This window comes from Cherax quadricarinatus, chromosome 15 (assembly GCF_038502225.1).
Source record: "Cherax quadricarinatus isolate ZL_2023a chromosome 15, ASM3850222v1, whole genome shotgun sequence".
In the NCBI taxonomy this organism is placed as follows: Eukaryota; Metazoa; Arthropoda; class Malacostraca; order Decapoda; family Parastacidae; genus Cherax; species Cherax quadricarinatus.
In genome coordinates, this window is record NC_091306.1 from 6563304 (window position 1) to 6586068 (window position 22765).

Consider the following 22765-nt stretch of genomic DNA (forward strand, 5'->3'; position numbering starts at 1 on the left):
TTAAACCAGCTACTCTCGTCAATTAAAATTGTGAACTGTATATGATTAGGCTTGCTGGATACACAAAAGAAATTCATATTACCATTTAATTACTGTAGATGGATCACTCCACAACACCTCCCAAACACCTAGACCCTACACTGGCCAGTTAGAGATCTAAACGAAAGGACTAATGGCGCACTTCCTTGTGAGTAATGGTCGTATCCCTTATCTTCTGCTATCCACACGTAATTTTTGAGGTCCTGCAAATCTCCTGTCAAAGTTCTTCAGCAGGGGACATTAACACGGGCTCCTATTACAAATTCAGGCCGAAAAAAACTAATTTTGCCCACAAATTACAAATGGCGTCTCCCTGGCTCTTCCACACATCCCCTCACTAGAAAAATCTTGAAGTGTCCAAAAAGCATCACATTTTAAAACGTAATTATTATATTTTTCAAATTTAAACATGCTGAATTTAGGAATTTTCAAAATTTTTCACAATGATGTTTCAAAACTAGATTGATTCCTAATAGAGAATTTACATCAAACTTGAATAACCGTAACTGAATACGTAAAACATCTCATGGATGAAAAGCGAGACATTTACAAGCGATTCTAAAACATAGAGGGGCTATTTTATTGACCAATATACTTAATTTTGGAGAGAAGTAAAAAAAGGAATAAGGAAAGCCAAGAATAAAAAAAATATGAAATTAAGGTTGCGACTGAATCAAAGACCAAATCAAAGGGTTTCTTACTGATGTACAGGAATAAGATTAGGGAAAAGATAGGCCCACTTCAATATTACTCATGTCAGTTTACTGTTAATGACAGAGATATCAGTATCATTCAACACTTAAGAGACTGTGTGATTTTTTCTAGATTTTTCCTGATTTCTACTCCAAAGTTCGTTTTTGTTTCACCCATAACTTGAACACCTCATTTAATCGGCGTGAAATTTTAAATGCGTGTGTATGGTGACGAGGATCAAATTTCGGGAACAATTGGTATGTTCACGTGCCCTGTGACCAAAGTTGTAGGACAAGCGCCCTGGAATGGAAGGCCTGGTCGTGGACCGGGCTGCGGGGGCGTTGACCCCGGAATACCCTCCAGATAGATAATCCTCCGTGGAGTGACTCCGAACGTTTAAAAAAGGCGGCTCCTAATTCGACGACGGCGGATAATGAAATTCATGTGTGTAGGAGCAGATTTGATCATTTTATGTGTAAAATAATGTGGAATGTTTGTTTTTGCTAAATCACTTGAAATAAATTTCAGTTTACCTCTCCTGATCGGCTTCAAATTTTGAGGGCTGATGCATTTTATGGCCAGGATAGTAGTATCCACTAAAATTTGTTTGCATCCAGACAAATTTGTTGATGTAATAAAATAAAAATGTTAAAAATGTTGGAGTTCATGTCATAACTGGAGAGTAATTAATGTGCTCGGCTTTAAATTTTGACCACTGGCGTGTTTCCTGAATGCAAGGTTCATACTGTTAATGGGTGATAAAATTCCTCATAGAAAACTGATTAAAAAAGTAGCAACACGTGATACTGGAGAAATGATCTCCCGGGAAGACATACAACAGAGAGCTTCTATTAATGGGGATAAATCGGAATGGGGAGCCATTGCAAGTGGTGTACCACAGGGCTTAGTACTGGGTCCCTTGTTGTTCACAACCTACGTGAACGACTCAGATGAAGGAATAAATAGCAACACGTAAATTTGCTGATCTCACTAAAATAGGCCGTCAAATAATTTTTGATGAGGGCACTAGAAAGCTACAGGATGACCTGGATAAGTTGATGTGGTCACAGAGGTGGCTGATGCAGTTCAGTGCGAACAAATCCAAGGTTCTAATCCCAAAAATAAAAAAATAGCTACAGTACTTATAAGGAAAATAATAAAGAACTTAGTCATCAAAGTGAATGCGAGAAAGATCGAGGAGCTCTAATTATCATAAATTTAAAGCCAAGAAAACAGTTTATAAGTGTTTGCAATAAAGCTAATAGAATTCTTGGGTACATATCAAGAAGTATAAATAATAGAAACCTTTCTTACGACAGTTAACTAAAGCACCAGGAGAGATACAATTGAAGCGTCCGAATGGAAAAGATGGATTAAAGTTAGACAAATTTAGATTTAGTAAGGATGTAGAGAAGTACTGGCTCGGCAGTAGAGTTGTAGATGAGTGGAACAAACTCCCAGGTAGCGTCATTGAGGCCAGAAATCTGGGTAGCTTTATTACTGTTACTGCTCTACTCACACCACCACCACCACCACCACCACCACTACTACTACTACTACTACTACTACTACTACTACTACTACTACTACTACTACTACTACTACTACTACTGCTTCATCTAGTACTGCTACTACTACCACTTCTACTACTACGACTACTACTACTACCACTTTCATTAGTACCGCTACTATTTTTACTACTACTACTACTACTAGTAGTATTACAACTACAGCTAGTACTGCTACTACTATTACTACTCGTAGTAGTAGTAGTAATAGCAGCAATACTACTACTACTTAGTAGTAGTAATAGTGCTTCACCTAAATGAAATATTAAATACAATAATGAGGTATCGTACGTGAGGCAGTGGTGTGAGGGATGTAAACACAAGTCAGCTGATGATGACTCACTGAAGGTCATCATCATAATCACTCACTACATACTCACCTCTACCTTTAAGTAAGCCTTTATTAACAGGGTATATACACTGAGAACTGTCTCTCTCGCAGTGCATACACACTGATAATTTTACTTTAATCCGTGTTTTTAAGATTAAAATATTCTTGACTGGTGGAGAACTGGTGATATTCAGCCTTAATGACACTTTGAGTAGTTGTTACGTTAATTAAGCCTAACTAAGCAACCAAGTCTATTTATCATTCGTGTATATCGATTTTCACAATTGTTTTAGGGGCACATGGGTGTCATGGGCACACTCATAGTGCATTATGTAGACTTAGAATAACGGGTTACTCGTGGCTGAGTTGGTAGTGTCCTCAGCTCACACTGAGGGACCCGGGATTGATCCCCAGCACCAATCAAACGTTAAGAGAATATTTTGTTCGGATTTTTAACTCTGGAGAGTTAGCCACCCAGGATAACCCAAGAAAGACAGTGCATTATCGAGGACTGTCTTTTTTTTTTTTTCCACTGGGGTCCTTAAATCTTGTCCCCCAGGATGCCACCCACACCAGTCGACTAACACCCATGAACCTACTTGCTTGCTAGGCAAACGGGACAGCAGGTGTAAGGAAACACGCCCAATGTTTCTACTCTTGCTGGGGATTGAACCACGGACACTTAGTGTGAGAGGCGAGTGTGTTGCCTATCAGGCCATAATTACTCCAGATGTACATTTGGAGTAACTAATGTCTTAAGTTCAAAATGTTTCCCTTTAACGAGTTCAAAAATGATTGTGCCTTATTTCCACTCTGTCAATATCATATACCTTTCCTTCCTCAAGATGTGGAGCCTAGATGCTGCCAAAGGGCTCTTTATCCAAGGAACTGGAGCCTCTGCCCTCTTCCTTGGATCAAACCTAATTGTGTCCTACTTCCCAGATGCCGTATAATATGTATGTTCATGTAAAGTCTTGCAGAATAATTTTTATTTTATGTATGTCTTACAGTAATTTTTTAATTAGGTATAAACCGTTTCTACTTATTTTAAGGGTTTGTTCATTGAGTGTCTGAAGCAGTCTGGGTCTACATGAATGCCATAGTCTCCATCTGTCATTTCTGTGAGCTACATGGCCCTAGTGTTGTTTTCTGTACTCAGGCTTTTCGAGATCTTCTTGATCTGGATGCCTTGACTGATGCAGGAGCTTTAGAAATTTTAAATTCTAGAAACTTGGAAGATGAAGAACAGTTGAAGGTATTGTATCAATTATGATCCTTATCACTTATTAGATTCTATAAATATTGCTTGTACTGTATCTTCTTTTTGATTACATAGTACAGGTATATATTTTTCTAGTCTTTTTCACACACACATGGAAAAATTAAAATAATCAGCCTCTGTACTGAGGCAAGATAATTTAAGGAATCATAGATTTTTATTTAGTTGATAAAGATTTTTTTTTTTATTTGCAAAAAATTAATTTAAAGAGGTCTGCTTCAGTATATGTCACCAAGTACTATATACCTTAGTTAAAATATATTTCTGTAAAAAAATTGGCAGCAGTGTAAAATTCTACGACATAGTCAAATTTTCTCACATTCAGTGCTTTCAATATTCTTTTGGACTTCATTCTTAAGTTTATATGAAATATGGAAAACACATTTTCTGTGATAGTTGTATGACCCTAGTGGGTTTAGCACTTAATTATGATTGTTGCAATGTGATATTTCTGTGTATAGGAGGGTGGGTGCTGGTGGAAAAAGGAGTGATTGGTGGAATAATGAGGTAAAGAGGGTGGGTGGCATGAGAGAAAAAAGTTAGCATTAAGGGAGGTTTCAACAACGTAAAAGTGATGTATGGACGGCAGGGTATATGGAGAGTAAAAGAGAGGTTGAAAGAGTAGTCAGGGAGTGCAAAATGAGAGCCAATAATAGAGTGGGTGAAGTTTTATCAACAGATTTTACTGAATAAGAAAAAGTTTTGGAGTGAGACGAATAATAAGTTGGGAAAGCCTAAGGAAGAAATGGATTTAGAAGTTAAAATAAAGAGGAGTCATTAAATGGAGAGGCAGAGGTACCAGGAAGATGGAGGGAATATATTGAGGTGTTTTTAAATGTTGACAAAGACAGGGAGGCAGTACTTTCATGCATTGAGCAGGGAGGTATAACATCTTGTAAGAATCAGGAGCCAGCTGCAAGTGTCAGAAGTACCAGAGGCAGTGGGTAGAATGTTGCTTTGGAGTGGATGGTGTATGCATGTGTTCAGTCTATGCATGAAATAGAATAGGGTACCTAAGGATTGGCAGAAAGAATACATTGTTCTTTTATAAAAGGGAAAAGATATAAAAGAGAATGTAAGACTTGTAAGGAAATAAACTTGTTGAGTATACTGGGTAAATTGTATGGTAGAGTAGTTATTGAAAGAATTAAAGGTAAAACAGAGAGTAGAATTGCAAAATTCTGCAACCTGAATGCCCATGTTAAGAGGAATGACTGCATCAGAGTTTAATGTTTTGGTGGTAGATGTTATACCTGCAGCATTTATACAAGGTTAAGTATGTACTTTCATTATAGCATATGATACTTAAAGGATGTAATTAGTGTGCTTCAAGATTTATGTATGTTTAAAGTATTGAAAGAGAAAAGTTACTTCAAAATTGTGTGTTAATAGTTGAAAGTTCTTGGGTAAACTCCAATTCACCTTTTTGTTAGTCATCTAAAGAAGCAAACAAAATTATATTCCCACCTCATAGATTTATATATCCAATTCCTACTTCAAATTTCTATGAGCTCTTCAATAAGAGTCAATAAATGTTACAGTAATGTTGTTTGCATTGGCTGTTTCCTACCAAAGAGGAAAAATTCATGAATATACGTAATTCAAATCTCTTTAAATTTTTATTTTTTAAGCTTACACATGAAGGCACAGAAGAGTTCTGGTTTATGTTTATTATTTGCTAAATCTTTTCAGGCAGAAGAAACTAATTTATGGAAGTATGGAAGGATACATAAGGAAACCTATGCTCGTTCTAAGAGCACCTCAAACGATACTTGTGTAGCATGCCGTTCATTTTCACACATCCAAGTGAGTGGTATTGCTTTTGAATTTTTTGGATTCTGTTCTAATCTTGACTACTTACTGTATTTCAACTGAGACTCCCTTTCTTTGAGAGAATACCCATGCATAACAGCTTATAATATTTCATTTTTTTATTTGCAAACATTGAAGATTCTCAGTTTGTTGATCTTTTCCTCTCCTCTCATGGGAGGTTCCTTGATGCTGGTGATTGGCTCTTGATCTAGGGAAATGGATCTGTGCTCTGGTTCCCTGAATTGAGCCTGAATATCTTCCATTTCCCCCCCCCACTGTATAATCCTACAGGTTTAGCACTCCCCCATAATTATAATAATAATAATAATTTTATCCTCTTGTTAAAGTCAATTTACAGAATATAAATCATATAGTATTTGGTAAGCTTGAGGAAAAATATTGACATTAAACACTGAAGTTCCATTGTTTACCATTTCCACTTGGCAACAGATTTACCTATATTAGCACAAATTTTGTTAACAGAACCTAATATATACTGTAGTTAAGATTCTGAAGTAGAATCTTCTTTCAACAGTCCCACCGAGGCAGGGCAATCCCAAAGAAAAAGCATAAGTTTCTCTTTTTAAATTTAGTAATATATACAGAAGAAGGGGTTACTAGCCCATTACTCCTAGCATTTTAGTCGCCTCTGACAGCACGCATGGCTTATGGAGGAAGAATCTATTCCATTTCCCCATGGAAATAAACAAGAAGAACTAGTAAGAAAATAGAAGAAAGCTCAGAGTGGTGTGTGTGTATATATATATATACTTTCTTTCATTATGGGGAATCAAATTCAAAATGGGAATTGACACAGTTACTTTTTGCTGATGATACTGTGCTTATGGGAGATTCTAAAGAAAAATTGCAAAGGTTAGTGGATGAGTTTGGGAATGTGTGTAAAGGTAGAAAGTTAGACATACCTGAAACCTTCATGTTATATATATATATACATGTATATATATATATATATATATATATATATATATATATATATATATATATATACATATATATATATATATATATATATATATATATATATTATATTTATTATCACACTGGCCGATTCCCACCAAGGCAGGGTGGCCCGAAAAAGAAAAACTTTCACCATCATTCACTCCATCACTGTCTTGCCAGAAGGGTGCTTTACACTACAGTTTTTAAACTGCAACATTAACACCCCTCCTTCAGAGTGCAGGCACTGTACTTCCCATCTCCAGGACTCAAGTCCGGCCTGCCGGTTTCCCTGAACCCCTTCATAAATGTTACTTTGCTCACACTCCAACAGCACGTCAAGTACTAAAAACCATTTGTCTCCATTCACTCCTATCAAACACGCTCACGCATGCCTGCTGGAAGTCCAAGCCCCTCGCACACAAAACCTCCTTTACCCCCTCCCTCCAACCTTTCCTAGGCCAACCCCTACCCCGCCTTCCTTCCACTACAGACTGATACACTCTTGAAGTCATTCTGTTTCGCTCCATTCTCTCTACATGTCCGAACCACCTCAACAACCCTTCCTCAGCCCTCTGGACAACAGTTTTGGTAATCCCGCACCTCCTCCTAACTTCCAAACTACGAATTCTCTGCATTATATTCACACCACACATTGCCCTCAGACATGACATCTCCACTGCCTCCAGCCTTCTCCTCGCTGCAACATTCATCACCCACGCTTCACACCCATATAAGAGCGTTGGTAAAACTATACTCTCATACATTCCCCTCTTTGCCTCCAAGGACAAAGTTCTTTGTCTCCACAGACTCCTAAGTGCACCACTCACTCTTTTTCCCTCATCAATTCTATGATTCACCTCATCTTTCATAGACCCATCCGCTGACACGTCCACTCCCAAATATCTGAATACGTTCACCTCCTCCATACTCTCTCCCTCCAATCTGATATCCAATTATATATATATGTATATATATATAAGTATATATATATATATATATATATATATGTATATATATATGTATATATATATATGTATATATATATATGTATATATATATAAGTATATATATATATATATGTATATATATATAAGTATATATATATATATATATATGTATATATATATATATGTATATATATATATATATATATATATATATATATATATATATGTGTGGGAAGTGGAACAGAATTCTTCCTCCGTAAGCCATGCGTGTTGTAAGAGGCGACTAAAATGCCGGGAGCAAGGGGCTAGTAACCCCTTCTCCTGTATATATTACTAAATGTAAAAGGAGAAACTTTTGTTTTTCCTTCTGGGCCACCCCACCTCGGTGGGATACGGCCGGTGTGTTGAAAGAAAGAAAGAAGTTAAATAGCTATCCAGGGTCTCCTTCACACCAAAGTCAGAGAGTTATCCAGGTTATCTTTCATAGTACATGTACTGAGGTATTGCAGGGGCATTTGATGTTGCACACATGGATGGACACCATCCAGATGACTCTTATTTAAGTGTTTTTACATGTTCTTTCATTTTTTGCAAGAAAACACCCCACCCCCCTCTTGGTTTTATCTGCTTCTTCCCTACCTTCATTTTTGGTTTAACCTGCTCCTTTCTTTCTTTTAAATTTTATCTGTTCTTTTCATTCCTTCTTTTAAGTTTTACTTGTTTCCTTCCTGCACACTTCTCATGACAAACCAGTGGCAGCAGCTTTATCTATAAGAGTAGCCAATCAACACAGACTTCTGTAGCATGTAATAAAGTTGGTAGAATTACCGACTGTATAAAGTAAAAGGACACAAGTGCAACTAATGTGACATTTTTATTGTGGCAATGTTTCGCTCTCCAGGAGGTAACGGCTTGACGAAGCTCCTGGAGAGCGAAACGTTGCCACTATAAAAATGTCACATTAGTTGCATTTGTGTCTGTTTACTTTTCTTCTGTAGCATGTTTTTTTCAGGTAATCCTGTAATACATGCGAGATATGTGAAGCCCACTGGCAGGTTTCATCATAAGGCTGCACTGCCTGAGGAATATGTTGCCTAGAAATTCGTCGTCGTCGTCGTCGTCGTCGTCGTCGTCGTCATTGTCATTGTCATTGTCATTTCCTGCTACCTTTCTTGTCTTGTCTTTGTCTCCTGGCCTGTATATACTCCCTTCTTCTCTCCTTTCTGTTAGTGTGACTTTATAAATGGTCCTAGTTGGACCAAAATGTAAGTTCCCCTCTCCTATGTGCAGGTTATTTGTGTATAGCAAGCCATACTTCACCTTACATGTTTGAGACAGAAAAAAGACATCAGCAGTCCTACCATCATGTAAAACGATTACAGGTTTCCGTTTCACACTCACTTGGCAGGATGGCAGTACCTCCCCGTCTACCAGCCTACTACCTAAGCCTGAAGTAAATTTTTTTCTTTTAACATGTTAGCTGTTTCCCACCAAGGCAGGGTGACCCAAAAAGAAAAAAAAACTTTCATCATCATTCAACACTCACCATCACTCATACATAATCACTGTCTTTACACTACAGTTCTTTAAGAAACATGATAAAATTTGCCCCCTTTACATACAATGCTTCCACTGACACTTATTGTTCTTTCACCTTTGTTTTCTCTTATTGTAAATAAAAGGACACACGTGCAACTAATGTGACATTTTTATTGTGGCAATGTTTCACTCTCCAGGAGCAAAACGTTGCCACAATAAAAATGTCACATTAGTTGCACTTGTGTACTTTTACTTTACATATTGTTGGTAATTCTACCAACTTTATTTTCTCTTATTCTTTCCTCCTTAATTTTTTTTTTTTTTTTTTTTTTTGTTAATCATTTAGATATATGACTATATTTTGAAGTATCTGCTAATTTTGTAAAACTATTTGTAAATAATTTTTTCACTTACAGCCTGGCTTTATTAGCAACGATGATTCGGCAAGAGTTAGTTATGTCAGTGCACAGTATCCATTGCAATCGGAATTATATATTCTTGTTCGAGAGGCTTGCATAAGATCACTCAGCTGTGAGGTAAGGTTAAATTGGCATTATTGATAAGCATGTATAGTATATGCATTTTTCAGTATTAGATACAGGAAATTCTGTGCAACATGCAGTTTAGCATCAGATATAACTTATAGGAAATATTTTTCTAAAAAAAAAAAAAAAGTCGTTCTCCTTTCTGAAAAATTATCAAATAAATTGGAACTAAATGATTAGTAGACTAGTATTTTGAGAAAAGATATTTTTATTTTGTAGGTATGTCCTGGAAGAGAGGGGCCTATTTACTTTGGTGATGAGTCACGTGGCCATGTGGTATCACATACCTTCTTTCTGCGAGATGTCCAAGCCAGAGGATTCCAAAGATGGTAGGGACAAAGCTGTATACATAGTTGCATTGTTGGGGGAGGATAGCTGTTAAGGCAGGAAAAAAAAAATATACTCTGAAATTATATTTAGAACTTTCAGCAATGTAATGAAAAGTAAAAAAATCTCTCCTCATGTGATGAATGGTTTTGAAAATTGACAAGTTGAAAAATTGAGACACTTATGCATCATAAGGGAATTTTTATTGAAGAAACGTTTCGCCACACATTTCCAACCTTTGTTGGAAATGACAAAAGTGCTTAAAGGTTGGATTTCCAGTGGTTGTAACACTTGCTAGCTTCCCTATGCAGTATCTTTTTCCATTGTCCTTTTCTGTTTATGATGAAAGTTATTTTACTATTTTTCCAACACCATTGTTTTTCTCAGTTTATAAATGTGGCATCATTCACATTGTTTGTTGATTGTGCTAAGAAAGGAAGTTTGCTACTGTAGCATCGTTCATATTCTGTTTATTGACTGTGCTAAGAAATCGCTTAAGTCTCAAGCAGCTTTTGAAATACAGCTTCTCCTCACTTAACGATGGAGTTCCATTCCTAAGATCATGTCGGTAAACAAATTCTTCACTAAGTGAGGAACATACTATAATGGCAGTGGGTTTGTATCAACCATCTTTGATATTGTTTTAATGTCACCTTTGCACCATTTATAACATTTCTGGTATATTCTTAAATGCTTATATAGTAATGTACTGTATATTGTAATAAACAGAATAGAGGAAATCTGCTCTAATATACATTATTTAGGTATGTATACTAGTCAGAGAGCCCATCATAACTCCGAGGCGTTGATAAACGAGTACGTCGCTAAGTGAGGAGAGGCTGTACGTATCTATTTCTGTAGTGCTTGGTGTATTATATTAATAAACCCTCATACATGTTAAGGGGTTTTCTCCATGCACACCTAAATGTCATTCACCTTTTTACAAACATTGTATCATGTTGAAATAAATCATTATAATTATTATTATTTGTTCCATATAGTTAAATAGTTCCTAGGTAGTAGGTTGGTAGACAGCAACCGCCCAGGGAGGTACTACCGTCCTGCCAAGTGAGTGTAAAACGAAAGTCTGTAATTGTTTTACATGATGGTAGGATTGCTGGTGTCCTTTTTTCTGTCTCATAAACATGCAGGATTTCAGGTACATCTTGCTACTTCTACTTACACTTAGGTCACACTACACATACATGTACAAGCATATATATACACACCCCTCTGGGTTTTCTTCTATTTTCTTTCTAGTTCTTGTTCTTGTTTATTTCCTTTTGCCTCCATGGGGAAGTGGAACAGAATTCTTCCTCCGTAAGCCATGCGCGTTGTAAGAGGCGACTAAAATGCCGGGAGCAAGGGGCTAGTAACCGCTTCTCCTGTATATATTACTAAATGTAAAAGGAGAAACTTTCGTTTTTCCTTTTGGGCCACCCCACCTTGGTGGTATACGGCCGGTGTGTTGAAAGAAAGAAAGAAGTTAAATAGTTATCCAGGGTCTCCTTCACACCAAAGTCAGAGAGTTATCCAGGTTATCTTTCATAGTACAGTGGACCCTCGACTAACGCTATTAATCCGTTCCTGAGAGCTCATCGTTAGTCAAAATTATCGTTAGTCAAATTAATTTTCCCCATAAGAAATAATGGAAATCAAATTAATCCCTGTAGGACACCCCAAAGTATGAAAAAAAATTGTTTTTACCACATGAAATATTAATTTTAATACACACAAACTGAAGAAGACATGCACAGTTACATGACACTTACCTTTATTGAAGATCAGGTGATGATTGATGGGATGGGAGGAAGGGAGAGTGTTGATGGTCTTAGTGTTTAGAAGGGGAATCCCCTTCCATTAGGACTTGAGGTGGCAAGTCCTTTTCCGGGGTTACTTCCCTTCCCTTTAAATCTCTCAAACCAACCTTTGCTGGCCTTAAATTCACTCACATCACCACTAGTTGCTGGCATTTTTTTAATTAAATCGTCATGCAACTTCCTAGCCTTTTCACATATGATCGCTTGAGAGATGCTATCTCCTGCTATCTGTTTTTCGTTTATCTACACCAATAACAGTCTCTCAACATCTTCGAGTGCTTGCGATCTCAGTTTCGAAAACATAGTTGGACCTTTGGCAAGAACAGCTTCCTTAAGATAAGATAAGATAAGATTTCGTTCGGATTTTTAACCCCGGAGGGTTAGCCACCCAGGATAACCCAAGAAAGTCAGTGCGTCATCGAGGACTGTCTAACTTATTTCCATTGGGGTCCTTAATCTTGTCCCCCAGGATGCGACCCACACCAGTCGACTAACACCCAGGTACCTATATGCTGCTAGGTGAACAGGACAACAGGTGTAAGGAAACATGTCGAATGTATCCACCCGCCGGGAATCGAACCCGGGCCCTCCGTGTGTGAAGCGGGAGCTTTAGCCACCAGGCCACCGGGCCATTTTCTTGCCCACAATAGTAGCGATGGTTGATTCAGGTTTTGTGTACAACTTGGCCAGCTCGGAGACACGCACTCCACTTTCATACTTAGCAATGATCTCTTTCTTCATATCCATAGTAATTCTCACCCTTTTTGCTGTAGGGTTGGCACTAGAAGCTTTCTTGGGCCCATGGTGACTTATTTTGCAGGTGCAATAACTAAAAAGGCTGTGATAATATGAAATGTTCCGATTGTATGCTTGGAAGTGACTGCGGTGGCTGGCTGGCTTGTAAACACTGGCCAGAAGTGGACGCATCTCAGACAGAACGAATAGTGTTGGTCGAGGTTTTTAGCGCTAGTCGAGGCAAAATTTTTGTGTTAAAATGTATTGCTAGTCGGATTTATCGTTAATCGATGCCATCGTTGGTCGAGGGTCCACTGTACTGAGGTATTGCAGGGGCATTTGATGTTGCACACATGGACGGACACCATCCAGATGACTCTTATTTAAGTGTTTTTACATGTTCTTTCATTTTTTGCAAGAAAATATGAACACCCCACCCCCCCTCTTGGTTTTATCTGCTTCTTCCCTACCTTCATTTTTGGTTTAACCTGCTCCTTTCTTTCTTTTAAATTTTATCTGTTCTTTTCATTCCTTCTTTTAAGTTTTACTTGCTTCCTTCCTGCACACTTCTCATGACAAACCAGTGGCAGCAGCTTTATCTATAAGAGTACCCAATCAACACAGACTTCTGTAGCATGTAATAAAGTTGGTAGAATTACCAACTATATAAAGCAAAAGGACACAAGTGCAACTAATGTGACATTTTTATTGTGGCAATGTTTCGCTCTCCAGGAGGTAACGGCTTGACGAAGCTCCTGGAGAGCGAAACGTTGCCACAATAAAAATGTCACATTAGTTGCATTTGTGTCCGTTTACTTTTCTTCTGTAGCATGTTTTTTTCAGGTAATCCTGTAATACATGCGAGATATGTGAAGCCCTCAGGCAGGTTTCATCATAAGGCTGCACTGCCTGAGGAATATGTTGCCTAGAAATTTAAAACTAAATTTTATATTTTTTTAACATCATCTTACAATATTTTTTTCAACACGCTGGCCATCTCCCACCGAGACAAGATGACCCAAAAAAGAAAGAAACACTTTCACCATTATTCAACACTTTCACCATCATTCACATATAATCACTGTCTCTGCAGAGGCGTGCAGATGTGACAGTTCAGGTGTCACTCCAAACAGCAAATATCCCAAACCCCTTCTTTAAAGTGCAGGCACTGTATTTCCCACCTCCAGGACTCAAGTCCAGCTAACTGGTTCCCCTGAATACCTTCACAAATTATTACCCTGCACACATTCCAACAGCTTGTCAAGTCCCCAAAAAACCATTCATCTCCATTCACTCCTATCTAACATGCTGACACATGCCTGCTGTATGTCCAAGCCCCTTGCACACAAACCCTCTTTTACCCCCTCCCTCCATCCTTTCCTAGGATGACCCCTACCCCTCCTCCCCTCCACTACAGATTTATTCACCCTCCAAGTCATTTTATTTTGCTCCATCCTTTCTAAATGACCAGACCACTTCAACAACCCCTCCTCAGTCCTCTGAATAATACTTTTAGTAAACTCCACACCTCCTGATTTCCACACTGTGAATTCTCTGCATAATATTTACACCGCACATCGCCCTTAGACACGACATCTCCACTATGTACCTCCAGCCTGCCCCTTGCTGCAGGATTTACAACCCATGCTTCACACCCATATAAGAGTGTTGGTACTGCTATACTCTCATTCATTTCCTTCTTTGCCTCCATGGCTAGCATTCTTTGTCTCCACAAATACCTTGATGCACCATCCACTTTTTTTCCTTCATCAGATCTGTGGTTTACCTCGTCCTTCATAAACCCATCCGCTGACAAGTCTACTCCTAAATATCTGAATACATTCTCTTCTTCCATACTCCCTCCCTCCAATGTTATATCCAATTTTTCTTTACCTAACTCAGCAGCAAGTAGTATTAGTAGTAGTAGTATTGATAGAAGTAGAAATAAGAAGGTAATTGATATTAGTAATAATGAAAAAAAAGGCAGTGTAGTATAAGCTAAGAAATAGTAGTAGTAGTATCAGTAGTAGTAATAATGGAGATAGTCTATAAGAACAAATGAGCAAAGGAGTGTTGCAGGAGAGCTACTGACCCATAGAACTAGGACAAAATCCCCTGCAGGACAAAACTCCATAGGAGAGAACCCACCTAAGCAGAAGACAGGAGAGGAAATGAAAGTATAGAAAGATGAAATGGTAAGAAGAGGAGACAACGAAGATCAGGTCAAGTCATGAGCATTTTGAATTTCAGAGCTTTTGAGAATGTAATGAGAAAAACATCTATAGGACAAAGCCAGGAATAAGATTCATATTAGGAATGTTGTTTATAAGGGATGCTTCAACAAGATAGCATCTGTGAAAGCTAATAGGATGATTAATCTATAACATGACCAAAGGGCATTGTTAGTGGTGGCAAGGCTAATGCTTCTTTTGTGTTTTGAAGGTCTGTTAGAAAGCAAGCTGCCAGTTTCTCCAAAGTATTGGAGAGGACAAGAGCAGGAAAGGAGTAGACTTCCAAAGCATCTGTGGTAGGAGGAAGAGGTACTAGTTCGTGCCTGTCTTGCCACTGATGCTTCCAGTGCCCAAAATACATTGCATAATTAGCGGCTTTCTTTTGTGCCTACTATTTTATTCTTGTATCTACCCAGGTATTCACATTATCTGTATGCTCAGAGAAATAAAGAATTATCATTATTATCATTACAAGACCAAATGTGACATTCATATTGTGTATTTACATTGGGTGTTAATTATTTTATTTATTATCACACTGGCCTATTCCCACCAAGGCAGGGTGGCCCGATAAAGAAAAACTTTCACCATCATTCACTCCATCACTGTCTTGCCAGAAGGGTGCTTTACACTACAGTTTTTAAACTGCAACATTAACACTCCTCCTTCAGAGTGCAGACACTGTACTTCCCATCTCCAGGACTCAAGTCCGGCCTGCCGGTTTCCCTGAACCCCTTCATAAATGTTACTTTGCTCACACTCCAACAGCACGTCAAGTATTAAAAGCCATTTGTCTCCATTCACTCCTATCAAACACGCTCACGCATGCCTGCTGGAAGTCCAAGCCCCTCGCACACAAAACCTCCTTTACCCCCTCCCTCCAACCTTTCCTAGGCCGACCCCTACCCCGCCTTCCTTCCACTACAGACTGATACACTCTTGAAGTCACTCTGTTTCGCTCCATTCTCTCTACATGTCCGAACCACCTCAACAACCCTCCTCAGCCCTCTGGACAACAGTTTTGGTAATCCCGCACCTCCTCCTAACTTCCAAACTACGAATTCTCTGCATTATATTCACACCACACATTGCCCTCAGACATGACATCTCCACTGCCTCCAGCCTTCTCCTTGCTGCAACATTCATCACCCATGCTTCACACCCATATAAGAGCGTTGGTAAAACTATACTCTCATACATTCCCCTCTTTGCCTCCAAGGACAAAGTTCTTCGTCTCCACAGACTCCTAAGTGCACCACTCACCCTTTTCCCCTCATCAATTCTATGATTCACCTCATCTTTCATAGACCCATCCGCTGACACGTCCACTCCCAAATATCTGAATACATTCACCTCCTCCATACTCTCTCCCTCCAATCTGATATCCAATCTTTCATCACCTAATCTTTTTGTTATCCTCATTACCTTACTCTTTCCTGTATTCACTTTTAATTTTCTTCTTTTGCACACCCTACCAAATTCATCCACCAACCTCTGCAGCTTCTCTTCAGATTCTCCCAAGAGCACAGTGTCATCAGCAAAGAGCAACTGTGACAACTCCCACTTTATGTGTGATTCTTTATCTTTTAACTCCACGCCTCTTGCCAAGACCCTCGCATTTACTTCTCTTTCAACCCCATCTATAAATATATTAAACAACCACGGTGACATCACACATCCTTGTCTAAGGCCTACTTTTACTGGGAAATAATTTCCCTCTTTCCTACATACTCTAACTTGAGCCTCACTATCCTCGTAAAAACTCTTCACTGCTTTCAGTAACCTACCTCCTACACCATACACTTGCAACATCTGCCACATTGCCCCCCTATCCACCCTGTCATATGCCTTTTCCAAATCCATAAATGCCACAAAGACCTCTTTAGCCTTATCTAAATACTGTTCACTTATATGTTTCACTGTAAACACCTGGTCCACACATCCTTTACCTTTCCTAAAGCCTCCTTGTTCATCTGCTATCCTATTCTCCGTCTTACTCTTAATTCTTTCAATAATAACTCTACCATACACTTTACCAGGTATACTCAACAGACTTCTTCTTTCTTTCAACACACCGGCCGTATCCCACCGAGGCGGGGTGGCCCAAAAGGAAAAACGAAAGTTTCTCCTTTTACATTTAGTAATATATACAGGAGAAGAGGTTACTAGCCCCTTGCTCCCGGCATTTTAGTTGCCTCTTACAACACGCATGGCTTACGGAGGAAGAATTCTGTTCCACTTCCCCATGGAGACAAGAGGAAATAAACAAGAATAAGAACTAGAAAGAAAATAGAAGAAAACCCAGAGGACACCAGCAATCCTACCATCATGTACAACAATTACAGGCTTTCGTTTTACACTCACTTGGCAGGACGGTAGTACCTCCCTGGGCGGTTGCTGTCTACCAACCTACTACCTATACTCAACAGACTTATCCCCTTATAATTTTTGCACTCTCTTTTATCCCCTTTGCCTTTATACAAAGGAACTATGCATGCTCTCTGCCAATCCCTAGGTACCTTACCCTCTTCCATACATTTATTAAATAATTGCACCAACCACTCCAAAACTATATGCCCACCTGCTTTTAACATTTGTATCTTTATCCCATCAATCCCGGCTGCCTTACCCCCTTTCATTTTACCTACTGCCTCACGAACTTCCTCCACACTCACAACTGGCTCTTCCTCACTCCTACAAGATGTTATTCCTCCTTGCCCTATACACGAAATCACAGCTTCCCTATCTTCATCAACATTTAACAATTCCTCAAAATATTCCCTCCATCTTCCCAATACCTCTAACTCTCCATTTAATAACTCTCCTCTCCTATTTTTAACTGACAAATCCATTTGATCTCTAGGCTTCCTTAACTTGTTAATCTCACTCCAAAACTTTTTCTTATTTTCAACTAAGTTTGTTGATAACATCTCACCCACTCTCTCATTTGCTCTCTTTTTACATTGCTTCACCACTCTCTTAACCTTTCTCTTTTTCTCCATATACTCTTCCCTCCTTGCATCACTTCTACTTTGTAAAAACTTCTCATATGCTAACTTTTTCTCCCTTACTACTCTCTTTACATCATCATTCCACCAATAGCTCCTCTTCCCTCCCGCACCCACTTTCCTGTAACCACAAACTTCTGCTGAACACTCTAACACTACATTTTTAAACCTATCCCATACCTCTTCGACCCCATTACCTATGCTCTCATTAGCCCATCTATCCTCCAATAGCTGTTTATATCTTACCCTAACTGCCTCCTCTTTTAGTTTATAAACCTTCACCTCTCTCTTCCCTGATGCTTCTATTCTCCTTGTATCCCATCTACCTTTTACTGTCAGTGTAGCTACAACTAGACAGTGGTCTGATATATCTGTGGCCCCTCTATAAACATGTACATCCTGAAGTCTACTCAACAGTCTTTTATCTACCAATACATAATCCAACAAACTACTGTCATTTCGCCCTACATCATATCTTGTATATTTATTTATCCTCTTTTTCATAAAATATGTATTACCTATAACTAAACCCCTTTCTATACAAAGTTCAATCAAAGGGCTCCCATTTTCATTTACACCTGGCACCCCAAACTTACCTACCACACCCTCTCTAAAAGTTTCTCCTACTTTAGCATTCAGGTCCCCTACCACAATTACTCTCTCACTTGGTTCAAAGGTTCCTATACATTCACTTAACATCTCCCAAAATCTCTCTCTCTCCTCTACATTCCTCTCTTCTCCAGGTGCATACACGCTTATTATGACCCACTTTTCGCATCCAACCTTTACTTTAATCCACATAATTCTTGAATTTACACATTAATATTCTCTTTTCTCCTTCCATAACTGATCCTTCAACATTACTGCTACCCCTTCCTTTGCTCTAACTCTCTCAGATACTCCAGATTTAATCCCATTTATTTCCCCCCGCCGAAACTCCTCTACCCCCTTCAGCTTTGTTTCGCTTAGGGCCAGGACATCCAACTTCTTTTCATTCATAACATCAGCAATCATCTGTTTCTTGTCATCCGCACTACATCCACACACATTCAAGCATCCCAGTTTTATAAAGTTTTTCTTCTTCTCTTTTTTAGTAAATGTCTACAGGAGAAGGGGTTACTAGCCCATTGCTCCCGGCATTTTAGTCGCCTCATACGACACGCATGGCTTACGGAGGAAAGATTCTTTTCCACTTCCCCATGGACAATAGAAGAAATAAAGAAGAACAAGAGCTATTTAGAAAAAGGAGAAAAACCTAGATGTATGTATATATATATGCATGTGCGTGTCTGTGAAGTGTGACCAAAGTTTAAGTAGGAGTAGCAAGATATCCCTGTTATCTAGCGTGTTTATGAGACAGAAAAAGAAACCAGCAATCCTACCATCATGCAAAACAGTTACAGGTTTCTGTTTCACAGTCATCTGGCAGGACGGTAGTACTTCCCTGGGTGGTTGCTGTCTACCAACCTACTACCTGGGTGTTAATGTTTTCATCATTGCACCTACAGTTCAGGTATTCCTCCATCAAATCACATGTCTCAGATGAGATAGGATAGTACATTCAACTTAAAATAAACTAACATTGACCATTTACTGGTATTAATTTATTATTTCAGGTATAGCATTTTAATACTCATGAAAGACAAAATGCTGTTGCTTAACTCATGGCCATTTATAGTACGACACCTTCGACAGACTATCACCCACCTTCAAGAAAATGCTTACAAGGTAAATGCAATTATTTCTGGAGTAAACTGTAAAAATTTTCATATCATTTATTATTTTACTACTTAATGTATATTTGTTTTAAAGACTGTGGCATAATAATTCCAAGAGCAATGTGTGGTGTAAATATTATGCAGAAAATTCGGAGTGTGGAAATTAGGAGAAGGTGTGGAGTTAATAAAAGTATTAGTCAGAGGGCTGAAGAGGGGTTGTTGAGGTGGTTTGGTCATGTAGAGAGAATGGATCAAGGTAGAATGACATGGAGAGCGTATAAATCTGTAGGGGAAGGAAGGCGGGGTAGGGGTCGTCCTCGAAAAGGTTGGAGGGAGGGGGTAAAGAATGTGTTGTGTGCGAGGGGTTTGGACTTCCAGCAAGCGTGCGTGAGCGTGTTAGATAGGAGTGAATGGAGACAAATAGTATTTGGGACCTGACGATCTGTTGGAGTGTGAGCAGGGTAATATTTAGTGAAGGGATTCAGGGAAACCGGTTATTTTATATAACTGGACTTGAGTCCTGGAAATGGGAAGTACAATGCCTGCACTCTAAAGGAGGGGTTTGGGATATTGGCAGTTTGGAGAGATATATTGTGTATTTTTATACGTATATACTTCTAAGCTGGTGTATTCTGGGCACCTCTGCAAAAACAGTGATTATGTGTGAGTGAGGTGAAAGTGTTGAATGATGATGAAAGTATTTTCTTTTCGGGGATTTTCTTTCTCTTTGGATCACCCTGCCTCGGTGGGAGATGGCCGACTTGCTGAAAAAAAAAAATACATATATGAGAGTAGCATAACTTTTCTTGTCTTTGCAGGTATATCAGAATGAAGAATCAAAAGTAAGCCACCGATCATTACGATCAGCGGTTTTCATGGACAATTTTCGCAAACAGCGTGGTATGGATAAAATAAACTTTCTTTCCTAGATTGAAATAGTTTCTCTCATAGTCATGCTAATTCTTTCATTATGTACAGAATTTAAATACAAGTTTGGAATCAGTCAATCAGTGTGAAGTTCCTAGAAGTACCAAAATTAAAAATCTGCAATTAATGTAGCACTTGATACTATTTATATACATAATGAATTTTGTTAAAGATTTGGGGTCATTTTACATTAATGAAGCCAACCTCTTTTAGTATTGCTCTAATATGGCATTGACATTCACAAGAAAGAATATCTAGTCAAAGAAAAGAGATTTTAGTGTGGAAAATCCAGTGAACAAATTTTAAACAAAATTGGATGGCTAGTTTTCAATTTAGGGTCCATATTCTAAGCCAAAAGAAAATGAGCACTGCAAAAAATGCAAATTTGGAAAACAATAAATTCGTAAGTTCATTTGCACTTTTATAGACCTTAGACTACAAGAGAATTTTGAGGAATAATTCTTGTAAATTTGTCCAATAGCTTTCCATCAGTCCTCAATATACACAGCAGTTTTAAATGACACTACAGTTTTCCTCATCCTCTTTGACCTATCAAAGGACAGAATGCCCTGGTACTGGTGAAGGGCTCTTGATCCAAGGAATTAGTTATACTATTTCCTTGGATCAGAATTTATTTCCCATTCCCCAGGCACTTTGTCTCTTATGGGTTTAGAATTTCCCCCTGAATATAATAGTAATCATTCTCTCTCAAGACATACAGGTGTTCATTATGATACATGAAGTCACAAAATATTTAAAATAAAAAGATTTTAGATGAAATTTATTTTAGCATATTTCTCTAAGTATCTGACTTGAATGTTTTGACCAATTAGGTATTTTCATTATTTTAAAGTGAATGTTGTGATACATTGAAGTCAGTTTTACTTAATGCAAAGTAACTTTAAATAGTTAGGAAGAATTTTCAAGTTTTTACATGAATAGAGTTTTTTTCAAGGAAGAGTGCATGATATTGGGGAAAGGCTCTTTACCCAGGTAATTTGAGTCATCCTCCCCTTCCTTGGATCAAATCTGATTACTTTCTCCACTTCCTAATTGCTCTACAACCCTTATGGGTATAGTGCTATCCCATGAATGAGATGTCAAGGAAGGGTGTTGTACAAAGAACTGGTCACTATCTAGTCAGTGCTGTAATTTGGCTAGCCTTTTCTTGAGGGCTGCCTCTGTGTACAGCTTTTGGAGAGTTAAGAATTTTTTTTGAGGAATGATATACTGTACATAATGGTTATTTTCTCAGTATAATTATTCCTTCAGTGACTGGCCAACCCAGATCCCTATCTGAACTTGTCGGTGAACGAGAAGTTTGGCAGCATTTACACTCCTCATTTACATGGCTTTTGAAGGCTGGAGGATTGAGGCTTCAGGAGAGACTTATTGAAGGCCCTCCTGTTAACATCTATATTGCAGATGGTTCAGGTACTGGTAATGGTAAGTATCACAGCTTGACTTATGTGTAAGTGAAGAAATTATTTTTATCATTCAGTTTGTACAAAAGCCAGGATGAATTAGCAAAAATAACATTCACCATCAATTGTTCACTTACATGAACACACAAGTGACTTTTTTTTAAGGTAAACAATACCTAATACTTGGTAAAAAGTTTTTATGCAGATAATAAAGCTTAGGTTAGGACATATAGTCACCATGGTTTAATATATTTATGAATGAATGTTAGGGTGTTTGGGAGAGGTGTGCAATTAAAAGAAATAATGAATCTGATGCAAAAATGGGAGTTATCACAGATCTTTTGAAAGATTCTGAAGAGAACTTACTTTGATTGGTGGATGAATCTGAGTGTGTGTATAAAAAGAAAGAAATTAAAAGTAAACAGTAAAGAGAAAGGTGACGAGATAACAGAAACCTAGGCAATGAGAGATTTGAGAGAAGGAGGAAGTGAATGTATTCAGATATTTGGGTTACAGCTGACCTAGAGACTGTTGACTGGCCTACAGAATTCTCCAAGGCCAATGGTATTGATGACTGGACAGACATTTTTCTTAACAAATTACTTAGACTATACAACAAACATTGTCCTATAAAAACGAAACAGATCACAAACAAACGGCTTGGTTGCCCATGGCTAACCAGCACCATTCTAAAATCCATTGATAAGAAACACCAATATGAAAAGCAATATAGACAGGGCCTAATACACAAAGATATTCTTAAACACTATTCATCAGTCCTCACCAAAGTAATAAAGAAAGCCAAACAACTATACTACAGTAGATTCACTGACACAAGAGGAGATATAAAAAAGACCTGGAA

At 38.3% G+C, this 22765-nt stretch overlaps 1 protein-coding gene across 1 annotated transcript in view; it reads left to right on the forward strand.

Annotated features, from left to right (window-relative positions):
• Nucleotides 1–2545: 2545 nt before the first annotated feature.
• The window catches only part of BHD (folliculin), a 37939-nt gene continuing 17719 nt past the window's right edge, over nucleotides 2546–22765 (forward strand). The window contains exons 1-8 of the mRNA XM_053781113.2: nucleotides 2546–2692; nucleotides 3684–3886; nucleotides 5603–5716; nucleotides 9585–9704; nucleotides 9933–10042; nucleotides 19451–19562; nucleotides 20371–20452; nucleotides 21752–21925. Of these exons, the coding sequence (XP_053637088.1) occupies nucleotides 3722–3886; nucleotides 5603–5716; nucleotides 9585–9704; nucleotides 9933–10042; nucleotides 19451–19562; nucleotides 20371–20452; nucleotides 21752–21925 (877 nt within the window). The 5' untranslated portion in view covers nucleotides 2546–2692; nucleotides 3684–3721. The remainder of the gene's footprint in view (nucleotides 2693–3683; nucleotides 3887–5602; nucleotides 5717–9584; nucleotides 9705–9932; nucleotides 10043–19450; nucleotides 19563–20370; nucleotides 20453–21751; nucleotides 21926–22765) is intronic.